General features: G+C 38.5%; 2 protein-coding genes across 2 annotated transcripts in view; both read right to left on the reverse strand.

The window, feature by feature from the left end:
- LOC107816823 (uncharacterized) overlaps positions 1-12,904 on the reverse strand; it is a 160,385-nt gene extending 147,481 nt beyond the window's left edge. The window contains exon 1 of the mRNA XM_075256612.1: positions 12,847-12,904. The gene's annotated coding sequence lies outside the window, so the exon portion shown is untranslated. The remainder of the gene's footprint in view (positions 1-12,846) is intronic.
- LOC107832548 (putative UPF0481 protein At3g02645) lies at positions 10,368-12,546 on the reverse strand. Its single transcript, XM_016660411.2, has 2 exons — positions 12,222-12,546; positions 10,368-12,048 (listed from the first exon to the last, which is right to left on the reverse strand). The coding sequence occupies exons 1-2, from the start codon at positions 12,449-12,451 to the stop codon at positions 10,611-10,613; spliced, it is 1,668 nt and encodes a 555-aa protein (XP_016515897.1). The 5' UTR covers positions 12,452-12,546; the 3' UTR covers positions 10,368-10,610.
- Positions 12,905-21,527: the final 8,623 nt, after the last annotated feature.

The raw sequence follows: 21,527 nt of genomic DNA on the forward strand, positions 1-21,527 counted from the left end.
GGTCACACTTTTGTAGATGGGTTAGATGATGCTTCAAAGATGAATCTTGATTCAACTTGTGGGGGTAGTTGCATGGCCAGACCGTACAGTGAAATTCAAATCTTACTGAATAACTTCACTGCTAATGATAATAACTGGCAAGGTGATGGTGATTCACGAAAGGTTGTTAAGCAAAAATCAGTTGGGTTACTTGAGCTCGACGAAGTGTCAGCCATGAGAGCCGATATTGCAAAGCTGGCCAATCAGATGACTAGGATGACAATGCAGCAACCACAGACAATGCAACATGTACAACAAATGACTATTTTATGCGAACTCTGTGGCGACAGTCATATGAGTGATATGTGCCCCACAAATCTAGAATCCATCTATTATGTGGGGCAACAGAACAGAGGTCCACCGAATCAGCATGCACAATACGAGAATTCTTACAATCCAAATTGGAGGAATTATCCCAACTTCTCATGGGGTGGAAATCAGCAGAATCAGAATCAGCATAGACCCCAAGGGAGTTTCAATCAGCCTCACAGACCACCCCAACAAATGGAAGAAAGTACCAATGATTTGCTAAAGAAGTTGTTGATTGACAATCAATAACTAAGGACCGACTTCAGAAATCTTGAGAGGCAAATGGGGCAGTTAGCAACAAATCAAAACACTAGACCTGCATGCGCTCTCCCAAGTGATACAGAAAAGAACCCTCAAGTGAATGCAGTTACACTTAGAAACGGGAGGGAGCTAGAGGAAGTGCCAAAGAAAAAGAAAGACAAGCCCATACCTGAGGGAGAGTTGATCCCTAAAGTGACTCACGAGCCAAAGAATGTTGCTAAAATTCCAGAGCCAGTGGAGGCCCCAAGGCCACCACCACCTTTCCCCCAGAGATTGCAGAAAAAGAATGATGATCGCATGTTCACAAAATTTTTCTCTATGTTGAGCCAGGTTCAATTGAATATCCCACTTGTTGATGTGCTTCTTGAAATTCCAAAGTATGCTAAGTACATAAAAGATATAGTGGCTCACAAGAGAAGATTAACTGAATTTGAGACAATGACACTTACTGAGGAGTGCACTTCAAGGGTCCAAAATAAGCTCCCTCAAAAGCTTAAGGATCCTGGCAGCTTCACGATTCCTGTGCGCATTGGTAATATTGATGTGGGTCATGCTATTTGTGATTTGGGGGCGAGCATAAATCTGATGCCCCTGTCTTTGTTCAAACAATTGGCCTGAGAGCTCCAAGGCCCACTACTATGATGTTGCAGTTGGCTGATAGATCGATAGCACACCCTGAAGGGGTGATTGAAGATGTGTTGCTGCAGATTGGGAAATTCATCTTCCCTGCTGATTTCATTATCCTCAATTATGATGCTGATGAACTGGTTCCAATCATATTGGGGCGACCTCTCTTAGCTACTGGTGATGCAATTATCAAAGTGAGAGAGGGAAAGATGATTTTGAGGGTAAATGACGAAGAAGCAGTTTTTAATGTCTACAAAGAAATCCAACTTCCCCGCCACTATGAGGAGCTCTCAATGATATCTGTTGTTGAGGCTGATGAGAAGATTCATTATTCGAGTGTATATCTAGACGATTCTCTAGAGAAAGCACTTATGTTGCTTGATAGCCTGGGGGCTGACGAGGAGGTTGAGGAGATGATGCACATCCTAGATACATCTTGTGCGTACATGTAAGGGATACACCCCTTTGAGCCTTTGAATAGGCCAGAGGGACCTCCTCCAAAGCCGTCAATTGAGGAAGCCCCAAAATTGGAGCTTAAACCTCTTCCACCTCACCTGTAATATGCTTATTTGGGTGACTCTGACACTTTACCTGTTATTGTTTCTTCGGACTTGTCTAAATTGCAGGAAGAAAAGCTGTTGAGAGTGCTATGTGAGCACAAACGAGCACTTGGGTGGACGATGTCTGACATTAAGGGCATTAGCCCAGCCTTTTGCATGCACAAAATCCTCATGGAGGACGGACACAAGCCCAATGTAGAGCAACAACGCCGACTCAATCCAATCATAAAAGAAGTGGTAAGAAAAGAAGTGATTAAGTGGCTTGATGCAAGTATTGTATTTCCTATCTCAGACAGCAAATGGGTAAGCCCAGTTCAATGTGTACCCAAGAAAGGGGGGATGACTGTAGTAGTTAATGAGAATAATGATTTAATCCCTACAAGAACTGTCACCGGGTGGAGAATTTACATTGATTATAGAAAATTGAACAATGCCACCCGGAAGGACCACTTTCTCCTCACCTTTATTGACCAAATGCTTGATAGATTAGCTGGTCAGGAGTACTAATGCTTCTTAGCTGGTTACTCAGGGTATAATCAGATTGCTATAGCCCCAGCGGACCAAGAGAAAACCACATTTACGTGTCCTTATGGCACATATGCGTTCAAGAGAATGCCCTTCGGTCTTTGTAATGCATCTACGACTTTTCAAAAATGTATGATGGCTATTTTTACTGACATGGTTGAGAGGTTTGTGGAAGTGTTCATGGAATCTGTGTTTGGATGTTCTTTTGATAACTGCTTGATGAACTTTGATAAAGTACTTGCTAGGTGTGAAGAAACTAACTTGGTGCTAAATTGGGAAAAGTGCCATTTCATGGTACGTGAAGGTATAGTTTTGGGGCACAAGGTATCCAAAGATGGTTTGCAGGTGGACAAGGCAAAGGTGGAAGCGATTGAAAAATTGCCCCCACCGATATCTGTCAAAGTTTCTTGGGCCATGCAAGTTTTTATCGTCGTTTCATTAAAGATTTCTCGAAAATTTCCTCTCCCTTGTGCAGGTTGCTTGAGAAGGATGTCGCCTTCAAATTTGATGCTGCATGTCTGAAGGCATTTGAGGATCTGAAGGGAAGGTTGGTGACTGCACCAATCATAATTGCTCCGGATTGGGAGCAGCCATTTGAGTTGATGTGCGATACGTGTGACTTGGCTATTGGAGCTGTTTTGGGGCAAATGAGAAATAAAATCTTTCACTCCATCTACTATGCGAGCAAAACTCTGAATCCAGCTCAGATGAACTACACAATCACTGAAAAAGAGTTACTTGCCGTGGTGTGGGCGTTTGACAAGTTCAGGTCATATCTAGTGGGGACCAAAGTCATCGTCTACACAAATCAGTCAGCTATCATATACCTATTTGAGAAGAAAGACGCTAAGCCGAGATGGATTCGGTGGTTCCTCCTCTTGCAAGAGTTTAACCTAGAGATCCAAGATCGTAAAGGAACAGAGAATCAAGTGGCTGATCACTTGTCCAGATTAGAAAATCGGAACCATGTAGCTGAAGGGGGTGTAATCAAAGAAACATTCCCTAATGAGCAGTTATTGGCAATCACCTCAAGCACAACCCCGTGGTATGCAGATTATGTGAACTTTATTGCAAGCAGGGTGACACCACCAGAATTGACACCCAATAATAGAAGAAGGTTCCTGCATGATGTGAGGCTTTACATGTGGGATGAGCCATTCTTATATAGGCTATGTGCAGATCAGTTGGTGCGAAGATGTGTTCCTGAGGAGGAGATGAATGCCATACGTCATAGCTGTCACGCCTCGCCATACGGAGGTCATCATGGTGGAGACAAGACCACCCAGAAAGTGCTACAATCAAGTTTCTATTGGCCAAAATTGTTTAGGGATGCACACGCCTTTGTTAAAATGTGTGACAGGTGCCAAAGAAGTGGAATGATCACAAAGAAGCATGAGATGCCGCTGCAAAACATTCTGGTAGTGGAGCTTTTTGATGTTTGGGGAATTGACTTCATGGGACCGTTTCCGTACTCCAATAGTCATAGGTATATCTTGGTGGCAGTCGATTATATGTCTAAGTGGGTGGAGGCCATTGCTCTTCCTACTAATGATGCAAAGGTGGTGGTAAGCTTTGTTAAGAAGCACATCTTCACACGCTTTGGAACTCCCAGAGTGTTGATCAGTGATGGAGGAACGCATTTCTGCAATAAACTGCTGAATAATGTTCTTGCAAAGTACGGAGTCAAACACAAAGTTTCCACTGCCTATCACCCCCAGACGAGCAGTCAAGTGGAAGTGTCAAACAGAGAGGTAAAGCGGATTCTTGAGAAAACAATGAGTGCAAATAGAAAAGACTGGGCAGGGAAGTTAGACGACGCATTGTGGGCATATCGAACTGCATACAAAACTCCCATAGGTACTTCTCCGTAAAAGTTAGTTTATAGGAAGGCATGTCACTTGCCCGTCGAACTTGAACACAAGGCCTATTGGGCAATTAAAAAGCTGAATATGGATGGAGACTTGGCTGGCAAGAAGAGGTTGTTGCAACTCAACGAGCTTGATGAGTTTCATTTGCACGCATATGAAAATGCCAAATTGTATAAAGAGAAGACTAAGAGGTGGCATGACAAGCACATCCAACATCGAGAGTTTGAGCCAGGGCAAGAAGTTCTTTTGTTCAATTCGAGGTTGAAGTTTTTTCCAGGAAAGCTTAAATCTCATTGGTCAGGCCCTTTTGTTGTGGTAAGTGTGAAGCCTCATGGAGCTGTGGAGTTGCAGGATATGAGTTCAACTGGTACTTTCTTGGTGAATGGTCAAAGGATAAAACATTACTGGGGTGGTGACTTTGCACGTCACAAGACCTCGGTGGACTTGACGGATGCTTGAGAACGTGTTGAGTCGTACCGCAACGTTAAATCAGGCCCTAGATGGGAGGCAACCCATTGAATTGTTGTAACCGGCGTGCCACGACATTAAATAAGGCGCTGGTTGAGAGGCAACCCAACGATAGTAGTAGTGTTAATTTTGTGTTTTAGAAAGAGCTAACCAATGCAGGTGACAAAGGGAAGGTGCTAAGGCCATCAAACGGGGTAAGAACAGGTGAAAAGTTGAAGAATAAAAATCGCCCAGGTGTGCGCCCGCGCTATTGGACGCGCTACTGGGCGCGCTAAACTACAAACTTTCTACCTTGGCCGCGCACCTGATCGCGTTGTTGAACGCGCTACTAGCGCGACCGTGCTACTGGACGCGCTAGTAGCTCTTGGGTTCTGTATTGGACGCGTTAAATCTAGCGCGCTCGCGCATCTGGGCGCGCCAATTCCGTAAAAAAAATCCGGCGTTTTCAAGTGTATTTTCAGTTTTTCATTTTTTTTTTGTTTATTCTTTAGACTCAATTACCCTTTTCCCCCATCTAATAAACGCCCCCCGGTACCTGAACCCCCCATTCAACAAAAGAAAACCCCTCCCCCATTCCAACTCAAACACAAACAAAACCTTCCTCTAAACACTCCCAAATCCCAAACCCACCCGTCCCCCATCTCACCCCCCCCCCCCCCGAGTTCACTAGCATCTTCCCCATTCTCCTTCACCACAGGTATGAGCCCTAATTTCTTTCTTCTTTTTTATTTCTCTCTCTATTTTTTCAGATTTTTTTGGTTGTATTCTTATGCCTATGTTGTAGTAGTTGTACTTAGATTTTGTAGAGAAATTGGTGCAAGATGTTGTAGTGTTGGTGGATGATAAGTGTGGGGTGGAATCCCACTTGATATGTGATGTTGGTGAGTGTCAGTGGGTGATTCTTGTTCTAAAAAGTTTAATAAGGGGTTGTGAAGGCCTAATGCCCACTAGGTATTTGTGGAAAGGCCCCAATGATCGTGATTATATAGTTTGTGACCCCTTATGCGTGTGAAGTCTGAGTAACCGCATTGAGTCACAAAATTTCTATTGGGCTGTACTAATGTGTCTCCGTTTTGCAGGCATCATAACTCCATCTAGGAAACGATGCGCCACAGGGGCCTCGTCGAGCAGCCAGGCTGGTTCATCTAGGTCACGAGGGGCTGCACCTGCACGCTCCTTTGATAGTTCCAAATTTGTTTCGGCCAATGCTCATGCCCGTTTTGCGGAAAAAGCTCGTAAAATGCCAATTTCGGAGAGAGGTATTAACGTCAGACAGCTCTAGAGACACTACCCTCACATGTACGAGGAGTTGGTGAGGTGGGGGTTGCACACATTCATCAATGAGCCCGGTGAGGGCAATGCAATAGTTGTGCGGGAATTTTATGCGAATGTGGTAGAGCATGATAATGGAGTAGTCATGGTGTGCTGAAGGGCAGTGAATGCTTCTGTTGAGGCGATACGGACGACCTACCAGCTGCTTCCACCTCCGGTTGGTTATGATGACTTCTATGAATACGGCCGCAACCCAACGAACGAAAAATGGGCGCGATTCTTTGAGACAATTTGTGCACCCGGGAAAGAAGTGGTATGGATGGACTATGGGGAGAAGTTTCACTCCTCAGCACTCACCTTTGAAAGGAAGTGCTGGCTGTACCTCATAACCAACTGCTTGATTCCATCTCACAATACTACAGAGGTCAATGGGCCCCGCGCTGCATTGATTTGGTGCTTTGTAAATGGTCACGACTTCGACGTGGCCAAAGTGATGCATAAAGAGATATTCGTCCGCAGCCAAGTCAAAAGGTATGGGTTCTTTTTCCCTTCTTTAGTTACTCAACTATGCAGGGATGCTCAGGTGCCCGAAAATCTAGCTGTGGATGGGTTGGTGAAAAGGGAAGGCCAATTCCGTGCTGATAAGGTGACCACGGGAAAAGAGTCGGGAGTAGTAGAGGAGGTGGCGAGAGGTGGCCGGTCTGCGAGTAGTAGCTCTGATGATTCTCATGAAGGAGAGGATGCTGAGGAGAACATGGGGACAGCACCACAAGCTCAGGAGCAAAATGTGGCAACAACAGGACCATCTGGGACGGCAACATCTTCAGGAGCTTCCCGGGTGTCCCATTTTACTGCGATGAAGGCGGAGATGGCTGGTTTGCGAACCTCCATGCCTGATTTGGGCACTCGAGTAGACGCGGTAGCTGATCGACAAGTGAAGTCGGAAAAGAAATTCATGGGCTGGTTGCGAGCTTTGGGTCGTGCGTGCCACGTCAACCCAGACACTGTCTCCGACCAGGAGTGAGCCTTTGGGGAAGTTCCTTTACCTCACTGCTCTTTCAAATTTTAAGCCATGGGGACATGTCTTCATTTTTAAGTGTGGAGTGGGGATTCCTTCATTGTATGTATGTGATTGTATCAATTGACTGTTGGTTTTGTTTTGTTTCATTTTGCTTTGATAATTTTGATGTTGTTAAGTAGGAATCGTTGGTTTAAAACAATTATATGGCTCGTCCCGACGATGGATCCCCATCGACGGGGTTCTTGAGGGACTGAGTCGAAAAAAAAGGGGCAAATATGTAGACTCCTCCTGATGACGGAGCCTGTAAACAATTTTCTTGAGGAAAGTTAGTCTAGAGAAAACACCAAAAGGATTTTTTTTTATTTTTTTCTTAGATAGTGTAACAACTCCCCCTTGGTTTTTATTTAGGCCAGAGTTCTTTTCCAAGGGTTTAACTTGAATCGGGTATAGGTAGTTTTCTTTTTATTTTGTAGATTAGGTTAATGGGCTACGAGCTAGAGAATCAAAAGAGAACCTATAGCGTTGACACACCTGAACACAATTGACCCTAGAGTCTAACGCTTAGTCTTATTTGTTGAATCTTACTAAAGTGCCTTAATTTGTATATTTGTTGCTGAATTGAATGCTCGTAACGGAGCGTCTTGATGAGCTGATCTGGAATGAGTCTTATGCCATGTGTGGTGAGGTTTTTGTGTAGTCCATGTATTGTACTTGTATCTAGAACTTGCCCGGTATGTGAGTTGAAGCGGAATTTTAGGTGATGCTCGGTTTGAAAAATGATTTTAGGCTTTCTTTGATCTTTTTGAGCTTAATTGCTTGTCACAAATAAAATTTGTCCCTAGTTAACCCTTTTGAGCCTATGGACTTTTGTTTGGCACCCGCATTACGAGCCTATACCCTTTTTGTTCTTAATTGACATTGTTTTGATCCTTTTACCTCTTAAAGCACTTTAATTGTGAGATGAGCGCTAAAAGAAGTAAGAAAGAACTAAGTGTGTGGTGGCTTTTGAGTGGAATCAATAAAAGGAAGAAAGGTGCCCTTGTTTTGTAAACTAATACACCACTAGCGGAAATTGAGTGAAAAGAAGAATGAGCTGGAAAAAAAAAGAGGAATACATTGTGTCTTGTTCCAGCTAGTGGGTATGAATTAATATATTGCTTAAAGAAGAAGGGAGTATTTGTAGGGTGATATTGTTTATGGAAGTGAGGTGGGTTGAAGAATTTGCGCTAAAATTGCTCATGTGATGTGTTAAAGTGCTTAGGAGGGTTAGTCCATATTTCGAAATATATCCTACCCATCCCTTAGCCCACATTACAACCAGAAAAAAGTTCTAATTGATTTTGGGTCGAACAAGCCTACATTAGTAGAGATTTACATTAAGGGCAAACTTATGGTATCAATTGCATGCAAGTGACTTCTTTTGTGAGGGTGAATGATTTCTTTGATATATGTGAGCATATGATGCGAATGTGTGGATTAAATTCAATTTTCGTTGATGTGATTGTGAGGGCATATGATTCGTGACGGAAAAGCAAGTCTTGACTTCTATTTAGAGTATGTTAAGGAAGTATGAATATTGCATGGCACTTGAAGAGTCGACTTTTGAGGCTAGGATTGTTCACTGCTAGGCGTAATGTATGTAAATTGTTCTGGGTGTATGGCGTTGGGGGAAATAGTTGAGAAAAAGGAACCTTTAGAGTGTATAATTTGATTGCTCGAGGACTAGCAATGAAGTAAGTATGGGGTGTTGATAATAGGTTAAATCTAGGTAATTTGGCGATTGTTTGTGCTCCCACTTGACTATATTCCAATATCATAATATGGTTAATTGATGAAAAATAGGCTCTAATTGTGAATTGTATATATTGCAGGATGAGGAGCCTAGGTGATTCCTTAAACAGTTGTGATTGGAACCATTTTGGAGCAAGAAAGACCCCTCAGAGCTGAGTATGCTTGAAGACGAGGAACATAAGTGATGAAACACAGAACTGGACATGCGCGACCACGCTACTTTTAGCGCGTCCATGACAGAATCTCAGCCAATTAGCGCGGCCAGATGCGCGTCCAGGTGCGCGGTCGCGCTAGTCCAAAATCCGGGAAGAGTTATTTAGGGGCAGAATTGGAAATCTGGAGGAAAACTCACTTAACCTATATAAAGTCAAGCTCGCCCAAGGAAGAGGTAGGAGGTTTTTCATAGTCTAGTACAAGAAATAGAGAGACAAGAGGCAAGGAGGAGATTTGACCATCAAGTTCTTCTTTTGTTCTCTTGGTTTTTGCTATTTGGGATGAAATCGAATCTATTTGTGATGAACACCAACATGAGTAGCTAAAACCCATTGTTCTAGGGTCATAGGTGAAACATGAATGTTGTTGTTTGAAGTTCAATTTGACAAAGTTGGTTTATCATATTGGGTTGTTTATTTAATTCTGCTTTTAATTATTTTGCTGAATAGCTAACAGTGAAATACTATCTACGAATCTTTAGTTGAACTCGAAAGTGGGAACTTTAGATTGCATATAGAATTAAATAGGGCAAGTTCTTGAACCCGGGCCTCGGGGAACGGATTAGCAATTGGGATAGACATATACCCAATTGCCTTGCTTGGTTGAAATACAGGAATTGTAAATGCATTCTTGTTAATCTTAATTCCATAGACATATAGGCATTGAGTTAACTTGAATTGGCGAGTAAGAACTCGACAGATTCTTATGAGTAACATTAACCCTGTCAATCAACAATCCAGGTAAATCGATTAGTCATTTTAAGCTAAGAACATAACACGATTGTTAACTAGCCTGTGACCCTGGAATATCCTCTCCTACTGTTTGTTACTCGAAATTGTTATTTGTTTGGTTAATTGCTCTAGTTAAATTATTGCTTGGTAGTTTAGGTAGTAAAAAAATTACATCTCTGTTTTGTAAAAAACCTCTTGGATAGACAAATTAATTGAGTTTGAATTAGTCAACAGTTAATCATAAGTTTTCGTGGGAACGATACTCTACTCACTACTCTATTATTAGTTCTAATTGCAATGGAAAGTGATTTTTGGATTTTTCTCCTGCGAAATGATTACTTGCAGGAAGTCAAATGAAATCATGTAGCTTCAAAACTATTGTACCTACAAAAGTATATGACTTACTTGTGGTGCGCTCCAACTCAACATCATGGAGGTTTGCAACAAAACGATTTTTTATTTGTCTAAAATTGTAAATGCTGAACTCTTTGGTTAATGCTTGACATGGGCATCATTACTCCTACATCAGGAGAAAAGAGAGGAAGGAAAAGTATCCAGTATAATCCCACAAGTGGAATTTAGGAAGGATAGTGAGCACGTAGATCTTACCTTTATATTGCATGTAGAGAGATTGTTTCCAATAGACTCTCGACCCGAGAGAAGAGGGGAAGAACAAAGAAAAGAGAAAAATGAAGGTTGAATAATACTCTACTGAACAACAATTTCAACAAATCTATTCTTCAATTCAGCATTTTTTTCATCCAATAGGCAACAATAACCCGTCATGTATATGTATATGTATTTTAGTGTGTGATTTTGCTAGTCCTAAAGTAATACAGGTCACATTAATTCGGGAAAAGAGAAATAAAAACAAGAAAAGACACAAAAAAAAAAACACTTCTTACATGATAAAAATATAAACAAATCACTGGCCAGAGCTCTCAATCTTGAATACACGAGAACAACTATAGACTGAACAAAATGCTTGCAAACTCATTAACATCAAGAGCATAATCGCAGCCAAGAATGTGAGAAATTTCCATGATTCAAACACATAGTACTTCATGCATTTCCCAATCTTCACCTTCCATCTTCCATTGTAAAACTTGTTAACATCTTCAATCACTTTATCCAAGCACGACACCTTGGTTAACTTCACTGATTTACTCATCGAATTCCACAAATTCGTGACTTCATCATCACTCTTCAAACGGTTCAATACAACCCCTCTTTCTCTAAGTAATGCTACATCTTCTATCGTATCAATTATCCCATTCATTAATTCAGTGTAACGAGTAAAAACCAACGGTCCCGATGCATTACACGCTTCGTATGCTACTAAATTTCTTAAAATAACTTCCGTGTTTACATCTAGATTGACAGTAGGTAAATATAATGCCATCTTTTTACTGTCGTAACTTATGCTTGTGATTCCTCCATTGGTGGCTACAATACTTACCCCTGCTTTAGAAAGTTCACTTATTGAGGGGATGGCTATTTCCTCCACTAGAGGTGGGTTATTAGAATTTTCATTTTCAGGATTTTCTTGTGGTTTTTCTTGTGAGAAACATAGATATTTCATGGGCAAAATTAGGATCTTTAGCCCAGGTATATTAGAGAGAAGTGTCCAGGGCAGCTTGAACATGACTTTCATAGGTTTCGAAAATACTATTCTTTTAAGAAGATGTACCGGGCCTTTGTTTAATTTAATAGCTATCTTCCAAATTTCATTTAGAAATTGTTTAACGTGACTTGATTTTCCAAAGGAATTCTTTTCTCCTTGATTCGCATCACATTGGTCCTCATCATGAATTTCTGTTATTTCAGAAGTTCCTAATTCCAATTTAGGCACGATCATTTGGTACAAAAAGTCTAGCAAATGAGCAGATTCTGTGACTTTAACCTCAGGGAAAATTTCCACCACTTTGAAAGGAGAAAGCTCCTTACATAATCCCACTAACATAGCCATCAGCATGTCATCTGCCAATTCTAAAGATGAGAACTGGAGTTCCAAAATTTTCCTCAACACGAATAATGGTATTTGATTTTCAAGCATTGCTAAATCTCTAAGTATGGCGTTATGTGCTGATTTTCTCCCAGCAGCATCGACTAAGTGTGACATCCTCGAGGAAGAAACTGTAGTTAGAACCTTACCTTCTTTAACGGCGTAGATGTGAAGAAACTCGAGCAAAAATGAGGCGTCCACAGCCATCATCCAGGCCAAAGTTTCCCCATTGAAATTCAAGTACTTATGGTAACATGCACGAATTCTAGACTCCAATTTTAACAGATGTTCAACAAGATTTTGGAATTTGAGATTTTGGAGTTGCTTCTGAGTTCTCTTTGCAGCTGCAACTTTATACCTGTCGATAACATAATCAAGTAAATAAAAATGTACACTCTATAGGAATTTAAGCTTTTAAATGAGAAAGTCATACAATTTATAATATGATATCAGAGCAGACAGAAATAATAAATTTCACTCTCAACACCACTCATTGTTTTTAGATGAGATGAACATACAATTCGACAGTACCTCTCAATTTCATACAGTTCGGGACGCCAATAATGGTAAGGGCCTAAAGCCACTTCTTGGGGCACGTAACAATCCGGGTCGCTAACCATTAGGGTTTTAGGGACGTTGAAAATGCTAACTGGGACTTCAGTGTTTTCTTCAAGTTCTTCATCAAGTGTTCGACGGATTTGAATTACCCATCGACTCTCATCAAAGTTTGGGGCCATGACTCGGACTGGAAAAGAGGACATGGTTTAATTTCTCTGTTTTAGAATAAAGAATGGCAGTTTTAATTTATTGAATGGTGGAGTTAAGAGAAATATATGGAGCTTTAATTTATGAGTGTTAGGATAATAATTAAGTGGTTTAAATAGTGCAATTTCACCTAACCTTAAAAGAGTAAGATACAATAAAGTGGTCGTTTGGTCCCAAGCAAAAAGAATTAAGCTTGTTTTTTCCATGTTTTTAATGAAACTTTCATGAGCTTAGATAATAATAAACAAATTCCACTATCTCTTTCGTTCAGTTCTCACGCCTTCCTCCTGTTGTGTAGTGGTCAACCTGGTCTTTAGCGCATATTTAAACATTAAAAATGCCATATAGAATGTGAGATGACACTATTTTTGTCTTTTATGTATGATGGAACCATTAACTTAGGCTAGGATTCTTTTTCTCCTTTTAGTTTGTTCTCTAATTTTCTTTTACTTGGCTGGGATTTACATTGTATTTTGGCCTAACTTCTTAATTAGGCTGATTCTTGAGCCTGCTCTTTTGCCCTCCATCCAATGATCCAAAAGCAACAGGGCAGCAGAGGCAAATATTTTAATAGTTAAGGTTCGGTTTTGTCGGGTTTTTCGGGTTTTTGAGTTTTTTTTGTTACTTACATATTATTTCAATCTTACTTTGTTAAATATTTGATAAGTAAATATCTATTTAGTGAAAATATAAAAAATTGACAAATATATTATCAATTAAAATATTCTTATGGGAGAATTCTATTAGTAACACATAATAATTATATTTTTAGTCGCCTGACAATAATTTTTTGTTGATATACACTTTCAGGTTAACCGAATTTAGTAATTAAACATAAAAATCAATATATTACCTAAATATTAATAACCACTTCACATTCGAAAAAGATATAAGAATTTAATAGATCTTTAACATATGATATGAATATGGAAGAACAAAGAGATAGACGCATTTCAGTAACACTTAATAAGAAAGTGACCATACAACCATTATTTAAGGTCAATAAATATGGAGTACTTCATATTCTATTAAAATTTATATACCGCAAGAGAATTCGAAATATTTCTAGACATTTTTTAAAGAAAATTCTATATAAAATCTTTAAAATATATATATAAATTATATATTTATATGTCGGGTTGGTTTGAGATTTTTTACTCAATACCAAACCAAACCAAATCAAACCAAACCAAGTCGAGTTTTTTTAATCGATTTGGTTTGACTTTTCGATTTGGTGAGGTTTTCGGTTAGGTTTGTACACTCCTATTTTTAGGTTTCTAGTTGCTTTGCGACTTTGCGTAGCGTTTAATGATGTTTACTATCAGTAACTTTAAATAGATTAATCAGGAAATACTTCAGCTGAATCACATTTTTTTTTGGCTTGAACAGTTAACCACCATCTTCTTGGGAGAGCTTATGAGTCATCGTAGAGATGTTGACCTGTCTAATTATCAATTTAACTAAAATTTGATTTCTAGTGCAAATTCATTTAACCAAAGCTTTGGAAAGATAGTTGCTGACAAAGATTGAAAGGTATTAGTAAACGATGCTTGTCTCATACTATGACATAAGATTATTACCATTTATTAGTTGTTGACTTTTAAAAGAAAAAAAATAAATAATAAAAAATTAGAGAAGTGCTTGATACGGCTGACTACAATGCAAATTGCTAAGAAGAAAATCTAATAAGACCTAAGTTATATCAGCATTTCCCAAAAAAGTAAATCTTTATGGCTAATATGCCAATAGGGCCATTTTTCTTCTTCTTGGGGAGGAACGGGGAAAACAACTCTTGAGTGTATACTGTATATTGCTTACTGGTAGGTTACTTAAGACATGGCAATGCTGATACTTTTTCAATCAGATAAGAGTTCTTTGTGACCATTATGAAATAGTATTATGGGCAAAAGAGACATATGAAATTCACTATGAATTGCCTTCTAAACAGGGGCGGCTCAAATATATGCAAGGGCTAAAGACAAAGTTTAATATGAGGTCTAAATTTTTAAAAGAAAATTATACAATATGTTTTTATTTAGAATCTATTTTTCTAGCATTTTGAGATACAAAGTTGTTAATAATCCTTTTTATAATCAATTTTCCCTAATAATTCATTTTTAATTGATAATATAGACAACTCATTTAATCTTTCTTGAGATATTGTTAACTTTAGATAATATTTTATAGAGCAATAGAAGTATAGAACTATTGGAAGCTTAAATTTCTTGGAGAAAGAAGGTGAGTAAGAATATTAAAGAGAAAGACAGAAAATGTGTCGTGATTTCTGAAATATAAAGAGATCGGGAAAAGAAAGATTGAGTTGGACAAATTAAGAAAGAGAGAGTAAAATTTTTACGCGTTATCTAATGAAAGAGTAAGAAGTGAAAAATTGAAATGTTGGGAAAACTATTCATCTACCCCACGTTTAAGTAAGTCAAATTATCACTTTATTTATGTATTTAAAGAGTTTTCTTTCATTTTATATTAAAAATTCTACTTTTACATTAAAAGTACTAAACATTATTTTTAAATACCGATTAAACCTATTATTTTTAATAAAAAAAATGAGGCCCCCAAGGCAAGCCTTCACTACTCAACACATTAGAGCTGACCCTGCTTCCCTGCTTCTAAAAATCAAAAAGCTTATCTTCTGGGTGCCATTCTTAACATCCACGTTGTATATTTCAAATTTGTGTCAGTTGGGTATTTAGCTGGGAATACAATGGACAACAAAGATCAATAACTGCAAATACAAGTACCAGTAGACTGAGAGATCTTAAGTGCAGGACCTTTAATCTTGACATATATTTTAATGCCACATTTCTACTTTGGAAATGATAAATACTCTTTCCCTTCATTCAACCCTTCGATCCCTTAGCTCATTGAAGCCTGCAACCTTAAAAGCAAATAAAGCACCTTTTGCAAATTAGACGACTAGTTGAATGTTGTATTGTTCACAGAAGCCAAACCACTAATTGAAATTAATGCAACAATCTGTTGTTTACAGCAGCAAAGCCTAAAAAATGAAAGGAAACTGAAAACTTGGTTAAAAACAGAAAGAAAGAGAATAAAAGCTGAATTCTTGAATTCACAAGTGTATCCACATAGCCAATACTAGTAAAATATAGTAACAAAGATTAGGATGGCCAGCTGGCGCACAGGGAGTTGATAATAGGGGCTGCTAGTCATTCGCATAAATTAAGGGGCCAAATGAAAATGATTTTATTCATAAACCTAAATTTCAACGTTTGGCAGCCAATTGAGCAAAATGTGGTGGTTGTTGTTGAAAAAACGAGGGGCGAGAACAACGAGTTGTGTATCTTATTGACGCAGTGGAAACCGTTGAACTCACCACCAAAAGAATTGCCCCAAGTCGAACTTTGAATCTCTTGGAAAACAAAGTTTAGTTTCACAAACTAAATGTCTTTCTTCTTGTGTGTTTTGCAAAAACAAGACAAGAAATCTTCACTGTTAAGGAAGAAGAAAATTGATAGAAAAGAAAGAGCAAAATCCACTCTTTCTGTTCGTTCATGCCCGCTTTAATAGGAAGATCAAATGAGTTATTATGGAGAAACAATTAACTACTATGGGAAAAACTGCTCTCAACTACACCCAAACGTGTAATAACTTCTCCAAAAGAAGTTATTTTATTCTCAAACTCTATCTCTTCCCAAATGGGTTAGATTAGCCCATATATAGCGATCCGACATCCGAATTTAATACTCAACATCTCCCACTTTGATCATGATGGGATGGAACTCAAACCAGTATCATGAATAAATAACACACTTAATTCATACATACAAGTAGTTTGTATGACCTGCGAGCATCAAGAGCTATAATATACTTAAACCCTTTAAGGTTGTTTAACAGCTCTATATAAAAATCCAATCACATGCGTAAGAGATTTACTACTAACATGAGGATCTTATTACTCGCAATACCCCAGACATCATTTCTTATTCTAGTAGCTATTTATCTGATCCCTCATCCTCGAAAGAGGTGAACTCGAGTTCATGTTTAACTTTGTATCCACAATTACACCAATTCTCTCATGGTAAGTATAATGGTCGACCTATGAATACAAGTTAAATTACTAAATTTTAGTCGTCTTCCCTTTCTACTCTAATCTTTCCATTCCAAATCAACTGCTTTCCTAGACATGTACTGCATTGCCGAATCACTCATGGCTATTAGTGACATGCTAAAGTAGCAACACTGATTGACACTTCAAGAGACAATAAAAGGTCAAAGGGTATTCTAATAAAAGTTCATATAACTTCTTTGAGATCCCACACAATGAAGAAGCATGGATTCATTCTTCCATTATCCCATGGTCGCTAGCACACGTGGTATGAAACACATGTTACAGTGTTCTCACCTTATATTGGCACGCGTGCCTTATTCTTTTGATCATTCAACATCGTACAGATCTTGGTCTAGACACCTCCAAATGTCTAACCCGAGTTTCTCACTTCAATAATCCTCAAACCATCTTCTTAGAGAAACTTCCATCTGGCTTACAAAATAAGTCATAATCGAATAGTAAAATTCGTAAGTCTGATTAGTTGTCAAGACCGACCTCTACAAGGTTTGGTTCTTACTTTTCCATGATATAGAACCAAGTAAGAAGGCATAACCGGATGTTAATTTTCTATCATTCCGATCATTAGCCCAATCAGCATCTGTATATCCTCTCAAGTATAAATCATTTCCACTATAACATAGTGAATAATCTGTAGTTCCCTTCAGGTATCTGAAAATTCCCTTCACAGCTTTCCAATGATCTCTTCCAGAATTGGATTGATACCTGCTAACCAGACCTACATAACAAATGTCTGGGCGAGTACACATCATAGCGTACATCAAGCTCCCGACATCACTTGAATATGGAACTCGAGACATGTCTTCCTTTTTATTTTCAGTCTTGGGACACATTTCAAGGCTTAAAGTTTCACCTCTTGCTATAGGAGTATCCATGGATTTACAACTATTCATGCAAAAATGCCCCAAAATTTTCTTTATATAAGTTTCTTGAGATAGACTCAATAACTTTTTGGAACGGTCTCTTTGGATCTTAACTCTAAGGATATAATCTGTCTCACCCATATCTTTCATGTCAAATGACTTTGAAAGCCTTGATTTGATAGTTTTCAAATACTCCAAATTGTTTCTGGCCAATAAAATATCGTCTACATAAAGAGAAAAAATTACAAACATCCTATTGGACTTCTTCACATAAATGCAATAGTCTTCATCGATCATGGTGAAATCATATGAGATCACCTCCTTGTGAAATCTCAAATACCATTGCCTTGAAGATTGCTTCAGGCCCTAAATAGATTTTTTCAATTTACAGACCTTCTTTTCTTGGCCTTTAACGATGAAGCCTATAGGTTGTTCTATGTAGATTTCTTCGTTTAGTTCTCCATTGAGAAAAACTGTTTTCACGTCCATTTGATGTAATTCCAAATCCAAACGTGCAACAATAGCCAAAAGTAAGCGAATTGAGGTAAACTTCACAACTGGTGAAAATGTTTCCTCATAATCTATTCCAACTTCTTGAGTAAAGCCTTTTGCCACCAATCGTGCTTTGTATTATTCTACTGACTCATCCCCTTTGCATTTAACTTTGAGAATCCATTTGTTCCCAATGGCTCTACGCCCAGGCAGAAGGTCAACTAGATCCCAGACTTCGTTGGTTTTCATGTACTCTAATTCTTCTTTCGTTGCTTTCATCCACTCATCTTTTCCAGGGCTTGATAAAGCCTCAACCACAGACTTTGGCTTATCCATTTATGTGGGAGATACCAAGAAAACATAATCTTCCATTTCATAAGTATGTTTGGATATATTTTTCCTGGCACTCTTTCGTAGTTGAAATTCAGGTTCGTCAGAAGGATTTTGGGATTGGGAGTTCCTACTCCCACTCGGATCAAGAATAAAATTTTGATCAATTTGATTATCAACAGTGTCAGAAGACACTTGTTGACTATCTGAGTTCAACATTTCATAAAGAGGCTCTCTATTCTTTACCTCGCCGTTCTTTGGAAACTTATTTTCCAGAAACGTGACATCTCGTGATTCAATCTCAGTAACACTTCCATCCTTTAATTCACCAATGAACACATACCCTTTGGAGTGTTCTGAATATCTTATAAAAATATATTTCTTGCCTTTTGAACCTAATTTACCAAACTTGCTAAAGGACGTATGCAGCACAAACCCAAAGTCGTAAATCCTTTAAGTTTGGTTTATGACCGGTCCATAGCTCATAAGGAGTGGAAAAAACTGATTTAGAAGGCACTTTGTTCAATATGTAAGTTGCAGTCAATAACGCATCTCCCCAAGGGGATAGGTAAATTTGCATGTGTCATCATTGACCTTATCATGTCCAGTAGTGTTCTATTCCTCCTTTCTGCTACACCATTTTGTTGAGGTGTGTACGGAATAGTTAACTGTCTGGTGATGCCCTTTTCATTATACAATTCTTCAAATTCTTTTGAAAGATATTCACGCCCTCTACCGGTTCTTAAGGTCTTAATCCTTTTGTCTAATTGATTCTCAACTTCATTCAAATATTTCTTAAAGCATTCAAGTGCTTCAGATTTATGAGAAATCGAATAGACATAACCAAGGCATGCGAAATCAACTATGAACATAATAAAATATAAAGCACCAGACCGCCCTCACATTCATTGAACCACAAATATCAGAATGGATTAATTACAATTGAAAATCAGCTCTCTTAGCCTTTCCAAATGGTTTACGTGTAATCTTTCCGGCAAGACAATTTTCACAAGTTGACATTTCAATTTTAGAGAAAGAACCTAGATGTCCTTCCTTAGCAATCTATTCATTCGATCATGCCCTATGTGACTTAATCTTGCATGCCATGTAATAACATCAACATCATTGTTACTAGAATAACATGCCATAACACAACGGTCAACACAATGAAACCATCATAACGATGTCCAAAACCATAAAAAAACATTCTCTTGAGTAATTCTAAGACCACTGTGACTAAAGTTCAAATTGAAATCTACATCTAGAAGAACAGACACAGAGACTAAGTTTCGTCGAATCTCTGGAACATACAGGACGTCATGCAACATCAAAGATCGGCCACCATGCATGTCTGCAAGTGCCTATCCCTTTGACTTCAAGCTGTGTATTATTTCCCACATATACATGCTTTGATCCAGGTGAAACTCGACGAAACTCTATGAACGATTCTTTATCACGACTCATATAGCCGGTGGCCCTTGAGTCTACAATCCTCACAGGATAAGATTCAGTTAGTAAAACAGTACTAGAAACATATATATAGCACTAAGAGATGCATTTTGAAATGCTACCTTTTTCGGCTCAGTGCACTCACGAGCAAAATGCCCTGGGACTTGGCAATTGTAGCACTTCATCTTGCTCTTGTCTTTCTTCTTATAGAACCATTTTCCTTTCTTGGAATTTGGCTTGTTTCTTTTCTCGGAGGATCCTTCTCCGGTCTCTTTACCCTTTCCGTCATTTTTCCAGTTTCTCTTGTGCTTGAAACTTGATTTCTTTGTACCACTTTATTCTGCCACAAAGGCATTAGGTGCAGCTTTAGCAGCACCAAGCCGCTCATCTTCAATCTCCACATGACGGGCAACATCAACAAAATTTTTGATGCTATCATTGTGGGTCAAGTTAACCTTCAAATGTTCCTAATTATTGGGAAGAGACCGAATCACTGCCTGAACCTGCTGCTCATCAGAGAGAACATGTCCAACTCTTTTGAGTTGAGCAATCATATTTGGCGTCACCCTTCGATGTTGTTTGACATTATGATCATGATGCTTTTTGTACTTGTCATACTTGATTGACAGCTGTCGAAGGCGAGTCACAATTATACCCCCATATGCCTCTCTTAAATGTACCCACATGGCTTGAGCAGTAGGATATTGTTCACATTCGTGGATGAGATCATCACCAACTGAACTTACAATAATTCCACATGCAGTGAAATCTTTCTTCTTCCAAATATTGTAAGTTTCCAGATCCCTTTTGTGTTGGGCAGTGTTACTCTCCTCTGGGTGACTCATAGCATGGTTAATACTTTCAAGAGCATCTTGCTCTTCAAGTACATGCCACATCTTACGACTCCAGATGTCGTAATTTTTACCATTCAGTTTGTCACCCTTGTTCAAGACAACAATGATACTTTTCGATGCCATGTCTGTTATTAGAGACAATTAAAAGTTTAACACATCAATATATACTTCAGTCAATTTATGCATGTGATTACACACTCAAGTAAATTAATTATAATATTAATTCTATATTTAGTATAGAATCGAGCAGTCACTACGTTTCCATTCATCATCTATATCTAAATATTTTAATTAATATTGAAATCACTTCTTAGTGTATACTTTATTTCAAGTCTCAATCCATTACCAAAAAATATGATAAACAATGTATGTAACTGGTGAAACAAGTAACATAATTTGAATTTCATTAAGATAAAACACATAATCACAATTTACATGTTTGCTAGGATATACATGTACCAATCGAACACTAATTCTTGCACATACACGCTAAAAGGTGCATTGGGCCAAATATCATGATAAATCCCAGTTAAAATTTCACCCCAAGGCTCTTGAAGAGAGTCTGCTAAAATAGCTAATGCTTTCCAATCAGTAATTTCTACGTAACTAGCCAATTCAGCTCTTTTTAACTGAAAAGGGTGTACATGTTCAGGAATGGAAATATCAGGGCCCATTTTAAATTCCTTAAACTTCCTAAATTTCTTTTTTCTTTCCCTTCATTCAACCCTTCGATCCCTTAGCTCATTGAAGCCTGCAACCTTAAAAGCAAATAAAGCACCTTTTGCAAATTAGACGACTAGTTGAATGTTGTGTTGTTCATAGAAGCCAAACCACTAATTGAAATTAATGCAACTATCTGTTGTTTACAACAACAAAGCCTAAGAAATGAAAGGAAACTAGAAACTTGCTTAAAAACAGAAAGGAAGAGAATAAAAGCTGAATTCTTGAATTCACAAGTGTATCCACATGACCAATACTA

The sequence above is a fragment of the Nicotiana tabacum genome, chromosome 6 (assembly GCF_000715075.1).
Source record: "Nicotiana tabacum cultivar K326 chromosome 6, ASM71507v2, whole genome shotgun sequence".
NCBI classification, from domain to species: domain Eukaryota; kingdom Viridiplantae; phylum Streptophyta; class Magnoliopsida; order Solanales; family Solanaceae; genus Nicotiana; species Nicotiana tabacum.